Source organism: Pteropus alecto, unplaced genomic scaffold (assembly GCF_000325575.1).
Source record: "Pteropus alecto unplaced genomic scaffold, ASM32557v1 scaffold87, whole genome shotgun sequence".
NCBI lineage: Eukaryota > Metazoa > Chordata > Mammalia > Chiroptera > Pteropodidae > Pteropus > Pteropus alecto.
Window position 1 is genome coordinate 1,552,875 of NW_006443225.1, and position 22,919 is coordinate 1,575,793.

At 37.2% G+C, this 22,919-nt stretch overlaps 1 protein-coding gene across 2 annotated transcripts in view; it reads left to right on the top strand.

Annotated features, from left to right (window-relative positions):
* The window catches only part of RGS20 (regulator of G protein signaling 20), a 55,515-nt gene extending 32,596 nt beyond the window's left edge, over window positions 1–22,919 (top strand). Inside the window, exons 2-6 of one of the 2 annotated variants that reach the window (XM_025041205.1) lie at window positions 3,905–4,042; window positions 4,332–4,480; window positions 12,684–12,767; window positions 17,462–17,696; window positions 21,919–22,919. In XM_025041205.1, the coding sequence (XP_024896973.1) occupies window positions 3,956–4,042; window positions 4,332–4,480; window positions 12,684–12,767; window positions 17,462–17,696; window positions 21,919–22,107 (744 nt within the window). In that variant the 5' untranslated portion in view covers window positions 3,905–3,955 and the 3' untranslated portion in view covers window positions 22,108–22,919. The remainder of the gene's footprint in view (window positions 1–3,904; window positions 4,043–4,331; window positions 4,481–12,683; window positions 12,768–17,461; window positions 17,697–21,918) is intronic. The other variant, XM_015598618.2, reaches the window with a different exon arrangement.

Genomic DNA, 22,919 nt, shown 5'->3' on the forward strand with positions numbered 1-22,919 from the left:
GTAATACTTGATGTTTCATCATATTCCCAGTGTGTAATTTAGTAATGGCTATTTTCAGAATTTGGAAACTATAATAAAAATAAACAGCTATTAATGAAATCCAATCACCAAGTTTAAGTTTACCAGAAAATAATAAATAACTTTTTTGAGCTAATTATGGTTGGGTTAAATTTTTTCTAACTAGTTACTGCTTTTGATTTCAAATTACTAAAAAATTGTAATCAGGATTAAGAGTTTGCCTTCTTTTTACCTGAACTTTGAAAGAATTTTCTTAAATACTGGGTTCCTAAGAATTTGGAAAAGCCATGTTTGAGTAAGATTATCTCTTGGTTAAGATCTGAATATTTAATAAACTGCCAATTTGTATTCTTGCCATTTTCTCAGGCTGCTTTTAAAATGCCATAAATTATATAATAAGTCATCTGGGATTGCTGACATTGGTTTTATATTTATCTCACTTCTGAGCCTCAGGATCCTCAAGCAAAGACAGCCAGTTATTGGGAGATCATGCATGTGACATGCTTGAGTCATCCCAATATACACTGAAATTATGTCCACCAGTCTATGCCAGACATGCACCAAAAGAGAAATAGAATAGCAGTATCAAAGAAGTGCTGATTCCATGCTATTTAGAAAGAACAAATGGAAATGAAAATGTGTACAGAGTTCTCCCACAGACATGATGAAGACAGGAAGAGATACATGAAGCTAGTTTAGCTAATCAGATTATATATCAGTCTGAAAGGACTAACTGAATTAACATATATTCCACAGGCATATTTTTAAAATCTTATAAATCGGTAGCATTCATTTAATAAAAGTTGTTAGGATTCATGTTAATTAGCTATTACATTAAAAATTAATTCTCTACATTATTTAATGACTAAATATGCAACTTTCCCATAAGCAGCTACTTGTTTGTCTTTTAAGCGAGCATTTAATTTAAAGCATCTCATTCTGACAGTTGTAAGATGACTAATAATAAGTTCCAGTAAATTTGAAAATTAGATGAAATGGATGGGGCTTTTTTTCCAGGAAATGCAAAATACCATAGTGACTCAAAGAAAAGAAGAAACTATGAAAAGAGCAGAAGTCCAAGAAGAAACTGGAAACTAGAAACATGTTACAATTGTATAGTGCAGTGAATTTTAATATAGTCTCAGAAACATACATCTCATTTTATCTGATAAAAGACTTTCATGTTCAAAAAAAGACAGTGTCTTATATATATACAGTCTTTTCAGCAACCATCAAAAAGGTGTAAGTCCAACAATAAGTGCAGGAATAAGCAAATTATGGTAAATCTATGCAGTGGAGTACTGCTCAGAAATAAAAAGGAATGTATGATTGATATACTCAACAGTCTCAGAATAATCATGCTCAGTGAAGGAATCCAGACAAAAAAGAGTATATGTTGTTTGATTCCATGTTGTACAAAATTCTTAAAAATGCAAATTAATATACAGCGGGAGAAAGCAGATCAGTGATTGTCTAGGGCAGGCAGGAGCAGGAGGGAAGGGCAAGAAGGAGGGATTCTCGGGGTTTGAAGAACCTTTTGAGGGTGATGATGTGGTCTTGATTTTGGTGGTGATTTCACAGGTACATACATGTCGGAATTTATCAAATTGTGCCCTTTAAACATGTGAGGTTTATTGTATGTCTGTTTGACTTCAATAAAGCTGTTTTTGAAAATGTATAAGAGCAAACTCTGATGGAATTTGCCTTTGATTTCTGAGGGCATAATTGTCATGAGTAACCTTATGGTGTTCACTAAAAGTTTGCTCATGAAATCATTAGGATTCTTCCAGTTATTTACGAAGAAATATGTGTGTACAAACAAATAAAAGATATTAACTAATAAGATAGGCTGGCACAACTTAATTTATACTCTGTAAGTAAAAGAAGAGAGCTTGCTTAACTTGGTAAAGTTACTGTCTTTCCAGATGCCTCCAACACACATCACACTTGCAGGTAAAGGTTGTCAATTTTAGCCTTAAAGTCATGAAGAACACAAAGGTGTCTAATAGTATTGCTACTGTATGTATATATGTCCAATATAGAGTAAAAGTGTTTACACCTTGGAAAGATACAAGAGAGTGAACAGAAAGACTTAGAACTAGAAAAAGAATTCAATAGAGAGGATAGATATACTATCCTTAGCTTCCCTATACTCCAAAATAACTAGAAACATGGCTGAGGGTTGGGGGAAAATATTTACAACAGCAACAGAAAATTGATCTGTAAAATATCCAGAAATAAGTCCATCATAAATATGTAAAATCTGTTTGAGAAAAACTCTTAAACTATCTATACGTAAGAGAAGATTTAAATGAAAAGATATTCCATGTATTAATTGGGAAGACCCAATTTTGCAAAGATATTAAAATTGCAGTCCCTTGAAATCCATTGACATTATAATGTCACAATCCTTCTTTTGAGAAGCAATTGGGATTTTTTTTTTTTTTAACTAAGGCAAGTTGCATCAGTATCTCCTAGAAAATAACAATTACCTGTAGTATCTTTTGCTCAAAGCATCTTTGGAGATTGTGTGGCTTGTCCTTGCCCCTCAGCATTCTGAATAAAGTGAAACCATGTCAGTCTATGTCTCCACTGAAATGCTACAGATATGGTGAAAATGTGATGCCCAGAAGAGCCCAGTGCTTCTCTCCTAGGGACATTAAAGGAGGTCTGTCTTGCAGTGGTACCCATAAAACGTGGCTGAGTTGGGCCAATGTCTCTGCCACCATTTTTGGCGAAGTGAACCACACCAGTTCCAGGACAGGAAAACACTTTGACAGGTCTCTCTTGCTGTCCTGAAACTTACATCTCAATAAAATTTTAAAAAGGGCAAATTTAGAAGAGTCACCCCTTATTTGGCAGGTACTGAAACAGATGACATTTCTCATAAATAAATCTATAAGTTCAGTGTGTCTTAATAAAAAATCCCAATATGATATCTTTGGACCCCGGCAAGCTGATTCCAAAATTCAACTGAAAGACAAAACAGATAAGAACAGCCAAAACCAATTTTTTTTTTAATTCATGAAGAGAACACTACCTACTTAATATAAAAATATCTAATAAAACTATAATGACTAAAGCAAAATACAATAGCATATAAAAATAGGTGATAGTAGGAAGAGATAAACCTAATATTGGATAGAATAACAAATATAGAATTTAATTCCACAGTTCTATTTGAGGTTCTTTAATGTAGCTTTTATTTATTTTTTGCTTTTACTCCACTGACAATTCAATGATAATATCAAAAGTAAAAATGGACTCAGCAATTTCTTGTTTCTTATATTACTTTTATGTTTCTCTATTTCAATCAGTTTTGTAGTCTTCAAAAGAAGGAGAGAGGTTGAAAGGCATAGACCTTATTTCCAGTGGCTCGCTCTCTACTGAGGTAGGCCAGGGTGACTATCCCTACGGATGGCAGGACAGGCCTGAGCAGGCCACAGGCCACAGTCCTGCCTCTCTCCTTGAGAATAACTGAGCAGTCGTATGTATCAGGCAGGCTCTAAGTGCTCTGCACATACCCAAGTAGGGTACCTTCTTCAAGGTTTCGCGGTAGTAAAGATCTGAATCTGTCAGTGAGGCTTCAGAACCAGGTGGCCTCCCAGTACTTCCATCCTCCCTCTTCTTTAAAAAAAATTAAAATATAGTTGCAATACCGTATTATATTAGTTTCAGGTATACAACATAGTGACTTGACATTTATATAACTTATGAAGTGATCACCATAAGTCTAGTACCCATCTGTCACCATGCAGTTATTACAATATTGTCAACTATATTCCCTATGCTGTACAGTCACACCCCTGTGACTATTTTATAACTGTAAGTGGAGCCGTCCCTGCTGTCTTTGCTCTTCTGACATTTCCTTGTACTGCTTTGTTAGTGTGCCTGACATTTTTGGTGTGGCCTCCTCCCGTATCCGTGCTCCGGCCCCATGGGCAGCCTAATTCATCTGTTCCCTGTTGGTTCAGCCCAAAGGGAACCCTGGAGCTGGGAAATGCCCCTACTGCAAGTCTCCAGTGTAAGTGTTGTCGGTGTTTGTTTTCTTTACTTGACTGTGAGCGCCGTAGGGCGGGGGCCTTTCAATTGACATTTTATTACAATTTATCACAGTGTTTGGCAGACGCTAGACATTGAATATATGTTTGACAAATTAATGGATTCTAAGCACCAAATTTTACCAGAATTAGCAGAAATGACCTGGGTATAGTCACATGACATCTCCTCAGTGATTCAGACAGCTGACTCTCTGGGCTTATGTGGTGCTAAGTCTGCCCCCACCCCAACCCCTTTTACTTTTGTTGTTGCAGCTGATGGGATCAGAACGGATGGAGATGCGGAAGCGGCAGATGTCGGCAGCTCAGGAGCCAGCAGACCCCCTTCCAGGCCAGCAAGGGGTGGGCAACCGAGGATCCAATGCATGTTGCTTCTGCTGGTGCTGCTGTTGTAGCTGTTCTTGGTGAGGTTTGAGGCTTTCTTATTAATGTGCTCCTGATTGGTAAATGGTGCCCCTGAATTGTGCCAATTTATGATTGACTCAAGTGTTTTTTAAACAACTCCCATATACCTGTAGGTTTTGTGAGGGACAACGACAACAACAACAAAAAAACAAAAGGCTACATCCGAGCCCTTGAGGGACCTATATCCCTGAAATCAGGCTGACATATGTCAAACAACTAAAAAACAATCGAAGGCAGTTGATGACTGAATATTACTACTTGGGCAGAAACGGTTGTCTAGATGTTTAGAAAGGAGTGAACTCAAAGCACTCTAGTTGGGCATAAAGGCTTTGTTGGGGAGTTAGAATTTAAGATGGCTTTTAAAAGTTAGCATTGTGAAGTAGAAAGAGCCTGGATTTTATCCTCTGCTGCTTTGCTTTATTAATTTGTTTTTTGTTTTTTAAGAAAGGGAAATGTCAAAATATATGCTTAACGGGGAGAAAAAAAATTTTAAATTTAGGCTAACTTACTGATAGAGGAAATACATAATCACTGCTTTAAAAAAGAGGTATGCAGCTTGAACATAAAGCATCATTGACCATTTGAGTCACAGTTAAAAGTCTGGAGAAATGTATGTAATTCACACCTAGAAATCATGGGAACATTAAGTTGTGTTTCTGAAATTGTGCTCTGAAAAGTGCTTAGTGCCATAACTTTAGGCTATTAAATTCTTGAAAATTTATGTAGGCTTGACTACAAGTTAGACCAAGACCTCACTATCCAGTGAAGAAGGATTTTGTAACTGATCCAGAACAGAGACACAATTGGGCTGTGGGAGTGGAGGTTGAAAATGAAATGTCCGGGAAAGTTTGGTCTGCTCCCACTTGACTTGGGCTCGTGTTAATTTCCAAGAAGTCCCAGTCTGGGGAATGGGATCCAGCAATACAATACTCCAAGGACTAAAAGAATCATGATGCTGGGTGATGTGTCCACTTGGGACAGAACCCAGACAGTAAGTGGGAATGTGGGAGAGTCAGGGCTGACAAGAGGTAAGCGGTCTGGCATTCAAGGTGAGACTTCGGCTCCAAGTAGGAATTTAGAAGACTAGGTTAGAAATTGGAGCTGAGGCACATGTTGACACACCCTACACACATGGGTGTCTAGGACCCACCCTAGGCCGGGAGCCTATACACCAGTTATGAAGAGACTAGGCCCCTCTCTGCTATTTCACCCTGTTAATCAGTCTCAGTGATATGATTAGAGATGATTGTCTGAGAGCTGTGCAAAGATATCCTGGTGCAGGTGAGACTCCCAGCTGGCATTTACTCTGTCCCCTCTTCCTTCTCTATTGTCTTAGAAAGGCAGAAGAGTCTGAGATGGTGGCCTGAACAATGTATGGCATAAGGTGGTGGTAGGTCTTAGAACAGGCTTCCCCTACTAGCACCAACTGGGGTGAATAAAATATAAATCTGCACCTAGATGTCATCATCAGAGGCACCACTTATGTAGCACGTGTCACGTGTGTATATGAGAGACAATAGCAATATCTTCGAAGTCCTAGAGAAAAGTAACTGTAAATTTAGTCAAACTATAATTCAAGAGTATGGATAAAATTTGACATTTTCGGACATACAAGGGCCAAGAAAGTTAACTACCTTTAGACCCTCCCTAAAAGAACTAAGAAAGAATGTACTTCAGGAAAAAATAAGTGAACCCAGAAGGTAGTTATGGGAGATAAATAACGATGATGGCCATAAGAGGGAAAAAATATAGCTATAAAACTTGGTATTTATTTTTGTGTTAAAAAGTATAAAGCCAAAGCTGTAAACATATAATCTCATGTTAATGATAGATAAAGCAATAACTTCAGACTTTCGTTGAAAAAAAATTACAAGAACATTCTCTTTCAAAATTAATGGTATTATTCATGATTAGTCAGAAATACAGTATATAGTTTCCACATCAATGGAAGACAACAAAAGAAATATAGAAAATTTTGTCAGCATATGACAAAAGTGGCTTTAGCAAAAGAGAGAATGAACTATTCTATAAATAGCAAGGTATTTGGTATTAGGGTGACCAGCTCATCCCAGTTGCCCAGGACTATCTTGGCTTTAGCGCCAGTGTTCATAAGAATTACAGCAAAATCTATAAAAGAAGAAGAATCATAAATCTAGCTACATTAAAATGTAAAAATGTATTCAATAAGAGATATAAAACATATTGCACACAAAGGCTGTACATGAATATTCATAGCCGCATGATTCACATCAGCCAAAAAGTGGAAACAACCTAAATGTCCATCAACTGATGAATGAAACAAAATGTGGTACCATCCAATTATGGAACAGTAATCAGCCATAAAAGGCAGGAAGTACTGAAACTGCTGAAACGTGGATGAACCTTGAAAACATTATTGTAAGTGCAAGAAGCCAGACACAAAAAGACTGCATATTTTCTGTTTCAATTTTTATGAAATGTCCAGAATAGGTAAACTCATAGAAGGTAGATTAGTGGTTGCCTGGGGATGAGGGAAATGGGAGTGAGTGTGAATGCATAGTTTTTTTTTTGGAGTGATGAAATGTTCTAAAATCATAGTGATGTTTGCACAACTATATAACTATACCAAAAACCATTGATTTGTACCATTTAAATTATGAGTTGTATGGTGTGTGAATTGTATCTTAATAAAGCTGTTTTTAAAATGTGTTTAACAAAAGATATAAGAAATAAAATGAACAGATAAAACATACTGAGAGAAGATAGTTACAAAGCATTTAACAATTCAAATCTAGAATATATCAAGAACTTCAGGAGATTAATAAGAAAATAATGACCAGAAGAAAAGTTAGATAATCCACTTCTACTAACAAGGATCAGATATATGAAAGTTTAATACATACCTTTCTAAATATTGTGCCATGCCCTAGAAAAACCTCTCGCACACATGCAAAAGGAGACAAGTGTAAGAGGATTCACTGCAGCATTAATCTGATTGAGGAAAAATTGAAAATGTCTCCGAAGTTCAGGAACAAAGGAATAGATAAATAAGTCATGGTATAATTATACAACGCGATAATACCACACAGCATTTAAATTCATGTGCTAGAGGGAAGAAAAATTCTAAAGCAATGCATATTGTATAATAACATTTTTACGAAATTTGAAAATCTCTTTGTATATTTACATATTTATACATATGTAGAGAGAGTAATTAACTATAAATGGTAATGATAAACAACAAATTAAAGATGATGGTTATCTCTGAGTTAGAGGGGAAATGGAATGGGAAAAAATATATAGCCAGAGATTTATCCATGCTGAGATTTATCTATGTTGATAATACATAGTAGAGTCAATTTTTAAGAAAGGTAGATGGCCACGCATTTTCTAAGTCCTTGTATTATCTTTCTCAGAATTCTGCTTCATAGCCTTCTCATATTTCATTTTATAAAAGAAGTCATGCAGGTTCTTGATCTCTTGACAAACTTTTTTTTCCTTTCTAGAAGATTGAATAATTTTTTTCCTTTTTAAAACTCAAAAATTTACCAAAATATATCTAACTTGGGTCTTCTTTTACTGAATAATTCTTAAACATGGTGAGAAACGATTTGGGCTTCTATCAACATTTTCTTGTTCTACTGTAACAATAATAATTTAACTTGGATTTAAAATATTGACACAAAATATATTATTCATTTTTTCAAGAACATATTGTCTCCTTAAACATTCCTACTTTTTAAAAAATGAGACATGGAAAAAATGTCAAAGCTTAAATAATTGCATTATTTGGTTCACAGTATAACTTCCAGTTCTCCTAGGAATCTTGTGTCAAGCTCATCCTTCTTTCTTTCTTTGCTTTTTCATACCCACCATGTAGTAATGTTTTGCTTAACAAAAGAAGCCAAGGAAGCCAGTGTTAACGCTCCTGCATAGAGAATACCATCCAGGTGTCTCTCAAGTTTGTTTTTGTTTTTGTTTTAAGAAACCATTATTTACTGAAACTTCTTATACCTGGCATCATGAAAGCAACAACACAGAAGAATTGCTGCATTTCTAAAGACTTTTCATTTAAGGAAAAATAGAGCTACATAGTAGCTCTAGTAAGATAAAGCAAACTAGTAAGATACAGTAGCAATAGTAAGAAAAGCAAACTCATAATCAATGACAAAAATCCATTTTGATATTAAAGGGAAACTAAAAGCATTCTTGCTGAAATCAAGAACAAAGCAAGGATGGGGGAGATAAAAATAGCATAGATGATAGAGGCTCTGTTCATCCCTCTGGAGACCAAATCAAAGTTATGACAGAAACAAGGAGTAGCAGCAAAGAAAAATCACCTAGGATCTAGATGAACAAGCCAAACGACTACAGAGAAATCCAAGAAAGCACCCTGCAACGGCAGAAGGTAGGACAGGGCGAGGACCTGGGGCGGCCTGGTCCTGAGCAGCTGAGTGATACGGAGGCTGCAGCAGCAGAAGACACATCTTAAAGGGACTTCGTCCAGGAGCAGATTTACATGGTGACATATCTGCTTGCTCTAGCACCAGTGCCGATTTGGCTGCGCACAGGGGGCACCAGAGACTTACAGGAAGACATTGTCAGAGTGAGGGCTGAGGAGAGACTCTCTTGATACAGAAGTGCTGGTGGTATCCACTGTTCCCTATTGAGCCTTGCCTCTCCCAGTGCGCCGGACACAGTTCTGCCATAGCTTTGATCTAATCAAACTGGATAACAAGGGTTGCCCCGCCCAGAGGATTCCCTGAAACCCTGCCTCTCCCAACTTGAGGCCCCACCCAAGTACATCCAGGTATATCCTCAGTGAGGCAGGTGCTCCTTGCTGAGACTCACATTGGTGGAGGCAGCTGGCCTCGGTTTCTGGTGTGGCCTTTTGAGGCAACTATAAGCACAGCATCTGTGGATTACTTGCTGAACTTAATGGGTGGACCCGGAGGGGTAGAGGCTTGAGCTAAGTTTGGCCTGCAGCTGAACCCCTCTCAGAACTGTGCCCCAGGACACCTACTTCACAAATCCACACTAATAAGACCAGGAGACTTAGGAGCTTTGCTTACTACATAGAAACAGACACACAAAGGCAGCCAAAATGGGAAGACAAAGAAGCAGAAACCATATGACAGAACAGAAATCTAAATATAATAGAGTCAAGTAATCTAACAGATGCAGAGTTCAAAACACTGGTTATAAAGATGCTCAAAGAACTTTGGAAGCTTAGAGAACTCCAACAAAGAGAGAAAAATAGAAATGTAAATTATAAAAGGAAACCAGTCTGATATGAAGAACACAGTATCTGAGATGAGAAGTATATTAAATGGAATAAACAAAGGAATAAACAAAGTGAATAAAGAAGAGGATCACATGCCCTATCTAGAGAATGGGAAAGCAAATCAGGACACTCAATCTGAATAGCAAGAAAAAAGATGCCAAGACTATAGAAATAATTTAAGGAGGATATGGGACGCTATTAAGGCTCCAAATATTCGTTTGATCAGCATAACTGATGAAAATCAAGAGGTTGAACAGCTGTTTGAAGAAATAATGATGGAAAACTTTCCTAACCTGGTGAAGGAAATGGACATAAAACCCCAAGAAGCTCAGAGAATTCCAAAATGAGGGATTCAAAGAGGCCCACACCAAGACACATCATAATTAAAATGCCAAAGCTTAAATACAAAGAGAGAACCTTAAAAGCAGCAAGAGAAAAACAGATCATTACCTATAAAGGAACACCCATAAGACTGGCAGTTGATTTCTCAAAAGAAACTATGTAAGACAGAAGGGCTTGGCAAAAAAAATATTCGACAGGATAATTTATCCAGTAAAGCTATTATTTCGAGTTGACGGACAGATAAAGAGCTTCCCAGACAAAAATAAGCTAAAGGAATTTATCACCACCAAGCCAGTATTCCAGGAAATGTTGGAGGGACTTCGTTAAGAAGAAAAAACATGTATCAAAAACAGGAATAAAGAATGGTAACGACTACATTCCTATCAATAAGTACCTTAAATGGAAAAAAATTAAGTGCTCCGACCAAAAATTAGAGTGACTGAAAGGATAAGAAAACAAGATCCCTATATATGAAAAGGAAGGGAATGGAAAAAGATACTGCTTTGATGAACCTAGAAGGTATTTAAGTCAAACAGAGAAAGATAAACACTATATGATTTCACTTACTTGGGGAATTGAAGGAATAAAATGAACAAACTAATAAAAAATGGACTCAGAAATATAGTGGACAATTTGGTGACGGACAGAGGCGAAGGGTGTTTGAGGGTCTGGGAGAATAAGGTGAAGGGTTAAAGAAGTACAAATTTGTAGCTGATGGATGGTCACAGGGATGGGGAGCATGGCATAGAGAATGCAGTTAGCACTAATACATTGGCTAGGCGGAGGGTCAGGGGGGGAAGGGAGCAACTGGGGGGATCATTTTACTAACTATATAGATGTCTAACTAATGTACCGTATACTTGAAACATTAAAATTTAAAAATTTAAAAATTTTTTAAAACAAGAACAAAGTAAGGATATCTGTGATCTCTTCTACTATTTAACATTGTACTGTAGGTATCCATCAACGCAAGTAGGCAAGAGAAGACAACTTGAGGTCTAAGAATTGGAGAACAAGGATTAGCTGTCCCTGTTTGCAGATGATATGAGAATATACCTGGAAATCCCAAGAGAATTATGGCTAAACTGATGCAAACACAAAAGAATTCAATAAGAAGAAAGATAAAAAATTAGCATAAGAATAAGCCTTCAGAAGGTAAAAATCTCTTAAAATTGAAAAGACAAACCAGTTTAAAAATGGGCAAAGGATGTGATTATACGAGTCTCTAAAGATGTACAAATAGCTAATAAATACATGAAAAAATGCTCAATGTCATTAGTCATTAGCAAAATGCAAGTCAGAACCACAGGGAGATACTACTTTATATCCGCTTAAATAGCTAGAATAAAAAATATAGACAATAACAAGTGTTTACAAGGATGTAGAGAAATTGGATCGCTCTAAAATTGCTCATGGGAGTGTAAAATGGGACAGCTGTTTTGGAAAACAATTTGGGACTGAGTTACCATATGAAAGCAGTTCCGCTCTTAGGTGTCTAACTCAAAGAAATAAAAACAGACATCCACACAAAAACTTGTGTATGACTGTTCATAGACAAATTATTTTATTCTAATTAGCCAAAAACTGCAAACAACCTAAATGTTCATCAGCTGGTAAATGGATAACAAATTTTGGTCTATCCATATAATGGAATATTATTAAGCTGTAAAAAGGAATGAAGTACTGATACATGCTACAACATATATGAACCTTGAAAACATCATACCAAGTGGATGAAGCTAGCCCCAAAAGACCACATATTGTATATAATTCAGACTAAGCAAATCTATAGAGACAGAAAGTAAATGCATGTATGCCTGTGGAGACGAGATATAGGGTGTAATGAGGAGTGACTGCGAATAGGGATGGGCTTCTTTTCGGAGTGATAAAAATGTTATGAAATTAGTAGTGATAGTTGTACAACTTTGTAATTATGCTAAAAACCACTTAATTGTACACTTTAAACAGGTAACTTTATGCTGTGTATAACTAGTTAGAAGATGAGATAGAAGTGAAAATTCCATTTATAATAACAACAAAAATACTTAGAATAAAATTAGAAAGAAATGTACAAAATATATAATGAAACTTAACCTCTCAAAAGATACTGTAGATTTTTATTGTACACTTTCTTGGTTCTCTCTAATACTTTTGTATGTGTGCCTATAAATATATAAAACTTCCATTTTGACTGCAAGGTCTAGAGAATATATACTTCTTTTCAAGGTGCTAGAAATGAAATGAAATGAAATAAAAATTTAAAGAATGAAAAATAAAGAAAATGAAAACCCAAAATATCCTGATAATCTTTCCTTTTTACTACTTTCTGATGGACACAATTTTACAAAAACAATTATTCTAAATGTATACTCTCTCTCAATTAGTGTAGACCGCAATATTATAAATATAATTTATTTTGCTAATACTTTGCTGTCATACTTCTGATTTTCTTAAGAAAACAAATCAGGGTCATTTTTTTTTTTTTTTCGGGAAAAGTTCTACTTGATAATCTGGAGTTCTTTTTAGAATATTTGTAAAAAAGCTTTTTTCGATACAGAGTGATCTCAACTGATATGTAAATGTCTTGTTTTGTGCAGTCTCACGGTTAGAAACCAAGAACAGAGACTCAGGAGGACTTCTCGTGAACTCAGAAGAGACGACCTTCCAATCTGTGAAGAAAGGTAAAATCTCATTTGTTTAGCTCACTAAATTGACAGAAATGCTTTCCTTGTGTTTTTCCTTTTTTGGGGGGAGGTGGGGTGGGAGTGGGGGATTATGTTTCAGTGAACACATTTTCTCTAACTGCAATTAAATAATACCAATCATAATGTGGCATCACATTTTCACTCTATAGATTTCCTTTTAATTCATTGTGTGACAAAGAGAAAAATCAGTTCTATTATTAATCTAATCCTTGCTAATCACAAATATAAATTGATAAAATATGACATTATTTTATTTTTATATGTATATTTTTTAAATAAAAGACCATAATGAAACAAACATGTTTGGTTTTCAGGAAAGTTTTAAAAATTCATTTTTTCCTTAACTGTTAACTTATACTTCCATCAATGTATTATTTTTTAAATTTAAGTATTTCAAAAAAGTTGGAGGGAGAGAAACCCACATAAATTACTTTCCATAATTCCAAAATTGTCTCTTTTCCCACCTTTAGTATCAATTGATTTACTTTCACTTGCCTATTCTTATACCTTTCCTTGGTATTATGCCTATATAATTGCAAATGCTAAACAAATATCCTAAAAGCATTGATCAAATAAGGTCTTGTATTATATTGCTTATTTTTAATGGAAAAAAACAAGTAGTCTAAAAGATTATTAAATGTTTTTCTCTATTCTTTATCTTATTTATTCTTACCCAGATTTTTCCAAGTCTAGGAAGCACATTAAAACCTTCCACAACTTGAGTTTGTTAAAAATAGCTTTTATCTTATATATTCCAGTGTATTGTGTTCTGTACCAAAGCTTTGAGGCTGTTCTATCTGAAACCAGAACGTCTATATCTGGCTCTACTTATCTTGCCAGCAGGACCTTGGGACCTTGGGCACTTTCCTTAGTAGCCACATTATGCCTCTCATTCCTTATGTGTAAAATGGGGATAATCAGAGTTTATTGTAGCTAAGCCAAAGAAAGGTTGTTGTGAATATTAAATAATACCAGTAAAGCACTGAGAATAGAGCCTGGAAAGAGGCAAGCATTCAATATATGTTGGCCATTATTAGTTCTCAGTCATATCCAGTGATATAAAAGGACTCTTTATTCAATTTAATTCCTGTTGCTTCCTATTCTACTTATATATTAATATTATTCTTATTTGCATTTGCGTCATGTATCTTTTCATGCCTTTGTCTTTAACTTTTGGTAATACTTTGTATGTTTCCCAATGTTGGATTTTGGCCTAGTTTGAGCCTTTGTGTCTAAATAGATAATTAGAATCCAATTACATTGGGCTCGTTATTTTGATGATTACTAATATGTTTAATCTTCTAGCATATTCTTTGATAGTCTGCTTGTAATACCGCCGAATTATCTCCTTAATTTTTTTTTCTTTTCTGTTTTTTTCTTTTTGCTATATGAACTGTGATTTCTTTGCTCTGAGGTTCTTCAGTACTATGAAAAGTATATGCTCTTTTTTTTTTTAAATGTACTAATGATTTTATCTTTAAGTTTTTCAAAATCATTCTTTAATATATGTTTCTTAAACTGACAGGAGTGAAAAGATATCTTTTGAATCCTCATATTTAAGGAACAGAATTTAGCACACTTTACTAAGCCTCACCAATTTAATTAACCTTTCTAAAAAGAATCCAGGATTTTTACATAGATTACTTTCTTATTATTTTTATTTTTTATTTTTTAAATTTATTTTTAAATTTATTAAAAATTTTTTAATTGAAAAAATAATTTAAAAATTTTTCCCCCAACTACCTCCCCTCTCCCCTCTGGTAACCACTAGTCCATTGTCCATGTCCATGAGTCTCTGTTTGTCCTGTTTGTTTGTTGCTTTTAGGTTTATATTCCACATATAAGTGATATCATGTGATTATCAACTTTTTCTGTCTGGCTTATTTCGCTTGTTATTATTTTTAAATTCTCTTTTAAACATCTTTCAAAACTAAGTTTCTAGTTAACTAGAAAATTAATTTTATATTTTATGTTTTCACATAGAAAACTTTCTTCATGAGGAAAATTTAAATACCCACTATAAAAAAAACAATCAAGTAATAGAAAAGTTTTACAATAAAACTCAATCTTCCTCTTATTCTAGACCTCATCCCAATCTCCAGATATACAACTGCCATCAATAGTTTCTTTTTATATCCTCAAAGGGTTGTCTGTGGATTCAGTTGTAATGAAATGGAATCCATCTTACACACTGAATCTCTTTTTGAAACTGAACTTGAAACTATTGTTTAGACGTCTAGGTTTGATTGTTTTCTCTGCCAACTACTCTCTTTCTATAAGCCACTTTCTCTGGTCTTGAGCTTTTCATTTATGTTGCACTGCTGGGTCCGTTGTAATCTATCTTCAAGATATGATTTCAAGAAAAGGACATAGAATTTACATTGTGAATCTTTGTATAGGTGAGAGTGTTTTTTTCTATGATCTTCGTGTAATTAGGACAAGTTACCTACACAGCATATTTTGGGTATACATGCTTTACCCTCGAAACTAAATAGAGCTCTTTGGGCCTTGTGTCATAGTGGATAATCTGAGGGACTTTCCAACACTGAATAACTGATTTTGCATAAGTCTCAAAGTTTTTGCAGTGCTGGGCTCACTGAAAGTAAAAAAATGACAAAGTACCTGGAAAACAAACCAAAAAAAAGTAAGCAAAACACTGAGTAGGGACTGCTAAGCACAGGAAAGAAGAGTTTTCTCCAAGGGCAAGTGCAGAGTGGGGTGGGGGCAAGGTGTTAAAACAGTCTCTCAGATTAGCCCTGATCTGTGAAGGGAGCTGAAGTGGTCCTGAGTCGGTAACACCTCTGAGATCTCATAAGGGGCAAACACACATCTTCTTTGGAGGAAAAGAAACATTCTCAATTTCGACTTGCAGTTTCCCAAAGATTGAGAAAAACCAGAAGTTACAAAACTAAAAGGAAACCACTCACCCCAAATGAGAGTCAGTAGAAACAACACTTAGATTTAGAGCCCAAAGGCCTAAAGATGTTATAAGTATCTGTAATGAAATATAAAATAATGGTTTCTAAAATGTTTAAACTAATTAAATATCGAATCACAGAACTGAGTAAGCAGAATTCAACTCTCAAATATATCCAGGACTTCAAGTTGTCCTGTAGTTCTGCAGGATGTTACTGTGGGGAAAACTGGGCACATGGTACATGAGATCTCTCTGTTATTTTTTCTTAATTTTTTGAATATTATTTTCTTGAGACCAGAAGTCCAAACTCAAGGTGTCAGCAGGGCTGTGCTCTCTGATGGCTCTAGGGGACAATCTATCCTCACTGCTTCTAGCTTCTCTGGTAATTGCCAGCAATCCTTGGTGTTCCTCAGCCTGTAGATATTTCATGCTAGTCACATGACTGTATTTTCCGTGTGTCTTCATGACGTCTTCCCCCTGTGTCTGTCTCCATGTGTCCAAATTCCCCTTTTGTAAGAACACCAGTCACATTGAGTTAGGGTTCACCCTAATGAACTCAATGTGATTACATCTGCAAAGACCCTCTTTCCAAATAAGCTCATATCCTGAGGTGCTGAGGACTTCAACATGTCTTTGTTAGTGGACACAGTTCAACTCTTAACACCTTCCTATGAAACAGTGGATCCAACTGGTTTTACAGATTAGTTCCATGAAACATTTTAGGCATTGGTCATTCCAAGGTTATACAAGTCTTATCTAACTACCCAGAAATCTAAGAGGCCAGTATAACAGCGATACCAAAACCAGATGAGGACAGTACGAAAATGGAAAATTAGTTATGAATCCTGTTCAGGAACTGTGGCCATGTACAGCAATGTGGGTGAATGAATCTTAGACAATGTTGGGTGAAAAAAGGAAGCTGCAAAAGACAACATATAATAAGCCATTTTTATAAAGTTAAGAAAAAACAACTAAAGAATATGTTCTTCAGGGATACATACATACTAAAAACGATGAAAAATAAGGGTAAGGGAAAAGAAATAATAAGGATCATTATTAAACAGACCATGTTTTCTGACCTTGATATAATTATAAATGTAAATTAAAAAATCAACTAAAACGGAAAGTCCAAAGTCAAGAATAGTGGTTCCCTCAGTGACGGGGGAGGGTCAAGAGAGCCATGTGCAGACGTAAACACAGCTGTTGGTGACAGCCTGGTTCTTAAGGAAAATGGCGAATTCATAAGTGCTCATTTTTGTTGTCACCCTTCATAACTTGCAGTTGTATAATTTATGTTCTTTTCTCTTTCTCGTTAAAATTCTCTTTCGCACTTAAAAAAGTACTGAGTAGACACTGCCCCATTGCTGTTCTGGAAGTCACTGTGGTCAGGGCTGACAGGTCTGTCACGTGATTGGGGAGTTCTTGCTTAGATGGTCATAGGATTTCTCTTTTATAATTTAAAAACTGCCAGGATGTGCCTAAATGCGAACAAGTACATTCTCAGCAGTTATTCTGGCAATTTGGTTTACAGGCATTTTGGTAGTAGCCATGCAATCCAGCTGAACAATTTGAAAGTACCAAATTCATGTTTTTATTAAAGGCTTAAAGAAACGAGAACAGTTCTTTCCCTTCCTAAAAGGGCCTGTGTGCACATTGTCACTCTCAGGGAGGAAAAAGATAGGTTTCTAGTGATGAAATTCAAATTAACCAATAACATAACTCCCTTTGGCCCTTTCTTCCTGTCTCCACGAAGCCCGACTCCTACTCTGGAAGAAGTCAGAGCCTGGGCACAGTCATTCGACAAGTTAATGCTCACTCCAGCAGGAAGGAATGCTTTCCGTGAATTCCTCCGAACAGAATTCAGTGAAGAAAATATGCTTTTCTGGATGGCCTGTGAGGAACTGAAAAAAGAAGTTAATAAAAACATTATTGAAGAGAAAGCAAGGATGATATATGAAGACTACATTTCTATTCTTTCTCCTAAAGAGGTATGTACCTACTGTAGGGTTTTCTCCCAGGAGGCCAAAGGGTTAAAATTAACCCCTTCTGTTTGGCCACCTGGCACAAATACAGCTACTCCAAAATATAGAAAATGACTCCACCCACTATCCATAGTGCAGGTGACCCTTGAACAACACTGATTTGAACTGTGCAGGTTCACTTACATGCAAATTTTTTTCAGTAAACGCAGTACACTACTGTAAATGTATTTTCTCTTATGATTTTCTTAGTAACGTTTTCTTTTCTCTAGCTTATTTGATTGTAAGAATATAGTATATAATACATATAACATACAAAATACGTGTTAACTGACTGTTTATGTTATTGGTAAGGATTCCAGTCAACAGTAGGCTAGTAGTAAAGTTTTGGCAAGTCAAAAGTTATACGTGGATATTTGACTACACAGGGGTTTGGCGCCTCAACCCGAGGGCCAACTATATTCAGATCTCTTTGACCATGGTCCCACCAATGGGCTCCAAGTACACTGTGAAATCTGTGAAAGATTTCAGGCATTTCTCTCTGGAAAAAGTATCCATAACTTTGATCAGATTCTCCAGAAGAGGTGGTCTACATTTTACTATTAATACTGTTTAAAAATATTACACCCTATAAATTTATCTTTCGATTCTGAGCAAAATCTTGTTTATAGGTATCTCTATTTTGTATAGTAATAGCATCACTTATATGATACTGATGCTTCAGCAGCTTTCTCCAGGGTGTCCTTTTTTAATATCAGAAGTTATGAGTGAAATCAAGCAAGGTTTCCTCTCTCAGAGATTTTGTTCTTTTGAATCCAAAATCTAGGTTAGGTTGGTCTCAAAACTAAGTGTCTTGTAGCTCTAATTATAAAATCATTCGTTATTTCATACTATGTGCCACTAAGAATATAAAGTTATTCTCTGACAGGGCCTCTCCTGTCAGAGAACTCATGGATGAGGGGGCGACAAGACCCGGAGCCCCTGGCAAGACACCTCAGAGCCCTAACAGGGGCTGGTGCAGTCAGCCATCAGCAGTAGATTGGGCAGGAATGGGAGAGACATACTAGGAGAGGCTGTAGATAATATAAAGGAAATGATAAGAAACTCAAGAGGATGAAGACATCCCAGAAGATAGGACTAGATGGGCCTAGGATAAAAGTGTTCAGTCATATCACAGTGAAAGTGTCAGTAGTTAGTTATGACCGAAGTGTTGCATGTTTACCACACTGTGAAGGCTGATGTCAAGCAGTAGGAGGAGGGTGAGGACAGTGGATGGTCCCAGGGCATCGAGGGATTTGGGAGCCATGATAGGTTTTCTGATTTCTATCCTGGGAAGCCCTTGGATTTTTGCCTGGTAATATCAACAAGTTTGGATTTTTGAAAGACCAGTATGGCTACAGAATGGATTTGGAGAAGATGACTAGAGGCAGAAGATAGAGAATCAACTAAGTAGTCCAAACCGGAAGTGATGAGCGCCTGACTCAGCCCGCAGAAGGGAAACTGGGGAGGAAGGATTTGATGTGAGGGCAATCCCAGTGTCTGCGATGACCCCCACATGTATGGCTTGGGCAGACCAGGTGGTGTGCAGTTAGCTGAAACTGGGCAGAGAAGACGGGGAGCATGCTTGGTAGAAGGACTGGAGCTCAATTTTGCTTACTTACCTTCGTACCATGAAGTTGGAGATGTTCAGTTGTCAGTTGTATGAATACGGAGTTCAGAAAGTTATTTCCATTTTGGATTAATAAAAAGCAAAAGAATTTTTATCCTTCAGTTTATGGCTTCCACATGTTTTCATTTTGTCATGGTTTCCCTTTTTATTTTAAAGCAAGATTTTTCATCACTATCCTTTAAAACATTATACAAACAAAATACTTCTTAGCAAATTTATGAAGCAAAAATGACACAAAAAGATGACGCTTTCCTCCCAAAGATAAGCCTTTATTACTTGAAATGTAAAAGCTTAAAACTTTTAAGAGCGTAGCTTTGGGTTCAGATTCACCTGGGTTTGAATCCCAGTTCTCTCATTTAACAGAGACATAAACCTTGCGTGTATTTCTGAACCTCGATACCTGTTTCCTCATGTGTACGAAGGGGACATCGCCATTTACCTATACGTGTGGGAGGCTTGGGAAAGGGGACAGTGCAAAGCCCAGCCCCAGCCCCTGGTAGAGCCGGCATACCTGAGAGCCACTCTCAGTGACCCTGTGTTCGTTTACCTGTCCTGACCAGGCGCTGTCTTGACCCTGCATTCACAGCGATATTCTTCATGTGGAGGCTGTAGAGAATGAAACAGTTCCATCTGTGCCTCAAGTGTTTGTGAACCAGAATATTTTTTGATGTTTTCTACAATAACTCAGTCTGATTGTCTAACAAGAACAGGAGCGTTCCTCCTTTCAGCCATCAGTATGTACTGAGTCCCCCATGGCAGGAGCTGTGCTCCCAAGAACTGGTCCCTTAGACTCAAGAAGCGTCTAGGGGAGGATTGCCTAGTGGCGAGTGCTGCCTTACAGATGAGCTCAGAGGGTTGGGAAGCCTTCCCAGGATGAGGGAGCGACATCTAAACCAAGATCTGAAGAAGTACAGTCAGCCAGGCGGAGGAGGAGGAAAGGTTTATTCTAGACAGAAGGAAGAAAGACAGGCTAGTTCTAGCTCCTCCTTTCTTTAAATTCCAAGGGAATTCCAAGTCCTTTAAGTTCTTGTGTGGAATAGTGAGCTGGGGAATTAGTGGAAGCAGATCATAAAGGGGTTCATAAGTTTCAACTTGGAATTTGTAAGCTTTGGACTTGATCCTGAGAATACAACAAGCCAGTGCAAGGGCTGAAGCTGGAGTGTCAGGACAGGGTTTGCTGTAGAGAGATCCCTCTGGCCAAACCATGGCGCGGTTTGGAAAGGTACGAAATTGACAGCAGGAGACCAGTTAGGAGGCTGGCGAACAAGTCCGGCAGGACACGGTGAGTGAGCCGCCACAAGGGGCACGGCAGACAGGAAGGAAGAGGTGGACAGATTCAAGAGCTGTTAAAGCGGTAGGGTCACCAGGACTTTGTGACTGAATATAGAGCCAGAGGGAAAATGAAGGATGAGCAGGACTCCAAATTGGGTGGGAATAAATAGTTCCGTTCTTTCATAAGCTATACAAGAAAAAGATCTGGAGATGCTGGGAATGTCTTCAATGTATTAGGTTTGAGTTACCTGTGGGTAGGCAAAAGAGCCTTTCCAGGAGGAGGGCAGATATACTCATTTGGAAAGGTAGATCATTGAAGTCAATATCTAATGACTTAGCTAGTCATATTTTGAGTTTTATATTAAGCAAGTGTGCATTGCACAGCACTGGAACCATCACGGCCTACTGATGCAGAGCTGGTCCAGTTAAGGTTCCTCACACGGAATGGAATAGTGCGAATTCATCTTTGCTGCTTTGGCCTCTACTCTTGTTTGTCTGTTGCCCTGTGGGAAAGTCTGAGCCTAGTAGCTTGCTCTGCTCTGGGAGCCAGCCTTGTCTAGGATGAGCCAACATCCCCTAAGGACTGAATTCCAAGTAGTTTAAATAAATTCTCCATAAATCCTCACCAGCTCTCACCACCATCACCCCCACTTTATGGAGCAGTTCATTAGGATACTATTTATTTTGGCCAAGGCCCCACAATTAAGCAGTGACAGAGCTGGGATTTAAACACAGGCCCCAAGATTTTAACCCTTCCACAGTGCTTCTGAGTCGGCTACCACTTCGGCGGCCAGCCTGGCACTTGTCCCCAGGAATCCGCGACTCTTCTGACGGCCACAGCCTGGGACCTCCAGGTTGTAGCCCTAACGTTATTAGGCTTTAGCAAGGGGTCAGTCTATGCACGCTACCTTGTTTCTTCAAAGGACATAGTACACTCATTTTAGAGAGGAAAAACAATGCTGTGTTTTTCTAAAGCAGTGTGATCCCTACCAGAATGACCTGGCACTTGTGAGAAATACACATTATCAGGCTCCTCCCCAGACCAACTGAGTCAGAGCTCTGCGGGTGGGGTCCAGCGGTCTGTTTGACAAGCCTCCCAGGGGCTTCTGCTGCTGCTGAAGTTTGAGAACCCCTGTTCGTTATGTGTCAGTGTCTCTTTTGACAGTTTAGATTTCTGGATGACCTTGTTTGACTTGGGACTTTTAAAAACCAAAACAAGCTGTGGGAGTTTGGGACGGACTTCCAAAGAGAAACGTATCTAATATAACTCCTACTTGTTTCTATTGACAGGTCAGCTTAGACTCCCGAGTAAGAGAAGTCATCAACAGGAACATGGTGGAGCCATCCCAACATATATTCGATGATGCACAACTTCAGATTTACACCTTAATGCACAGAGACTCATATCCCCGATTCATGAACTCCACTGTCTATAAAGATTTGCTCCAGGCCTTATCTGAGAAATCAGCTGAAGCATAGGATGTCATCAAATATATTTATTATTAATAAAATAATAAAAGAACTCATGGACTATGTTTAGTACAGGGAACTTAAGAGGTAGCAATGTCTTCTGATGGAGTAATACTTGGGCGATTTTAATAGCAGATGCTTTCTTTTACTGAAGGCTATGTATCCACAGTATAAATTGCAGCCACCTTCAGTGATACTTTTGAAAAAAAGGGGGCATGGCTGTCTTAGAAAAATAGTATATTTACATTTACGATAACAGTAGCATGTTCTCAATGGCAAAGGATACACTAGAAGACTCTATACTGCCTAGAGCATGTACCTCCACTGGAGCAAACAGGGCTGCTTGTTTTGCATGAGTTCAGTACCTGATCACTCTCCTCCCAAAGAAAAGACATTCAAGTGTTTCTCAGCAACTCCTTCCATCAAGCTTCGTTTTGAACATTTCACTTATAAGTGCCATTACAGGACTCAAATTCCCATTTTATAAAGATGTGACCACTACTTGTAAAAATGGTGTTCCATTTTTATCTTATAATATACGTCCGTAGATACTTATACGTGTGTGTGAATCTATACGTGGTTAAGGTAAAGCACTGTGCTCTGAATCAGTTGCAAATGTTTGGTAAGAGAAATAGTGCTTAGAAAACTCTTTTGTTGAAAAGTTACCATTATTTTATTATCAGACTCTGCCAGGCTAAAGAATGAAGTTCCCAACCTAGTCATGTTCATAACAAAACTTTCAAATAAGCATATTTCCATTTTTATTATTAAAAGAAATATGGGCATTTTCACTCTAAAAAAAATAAAGCACAAGAGTTTTA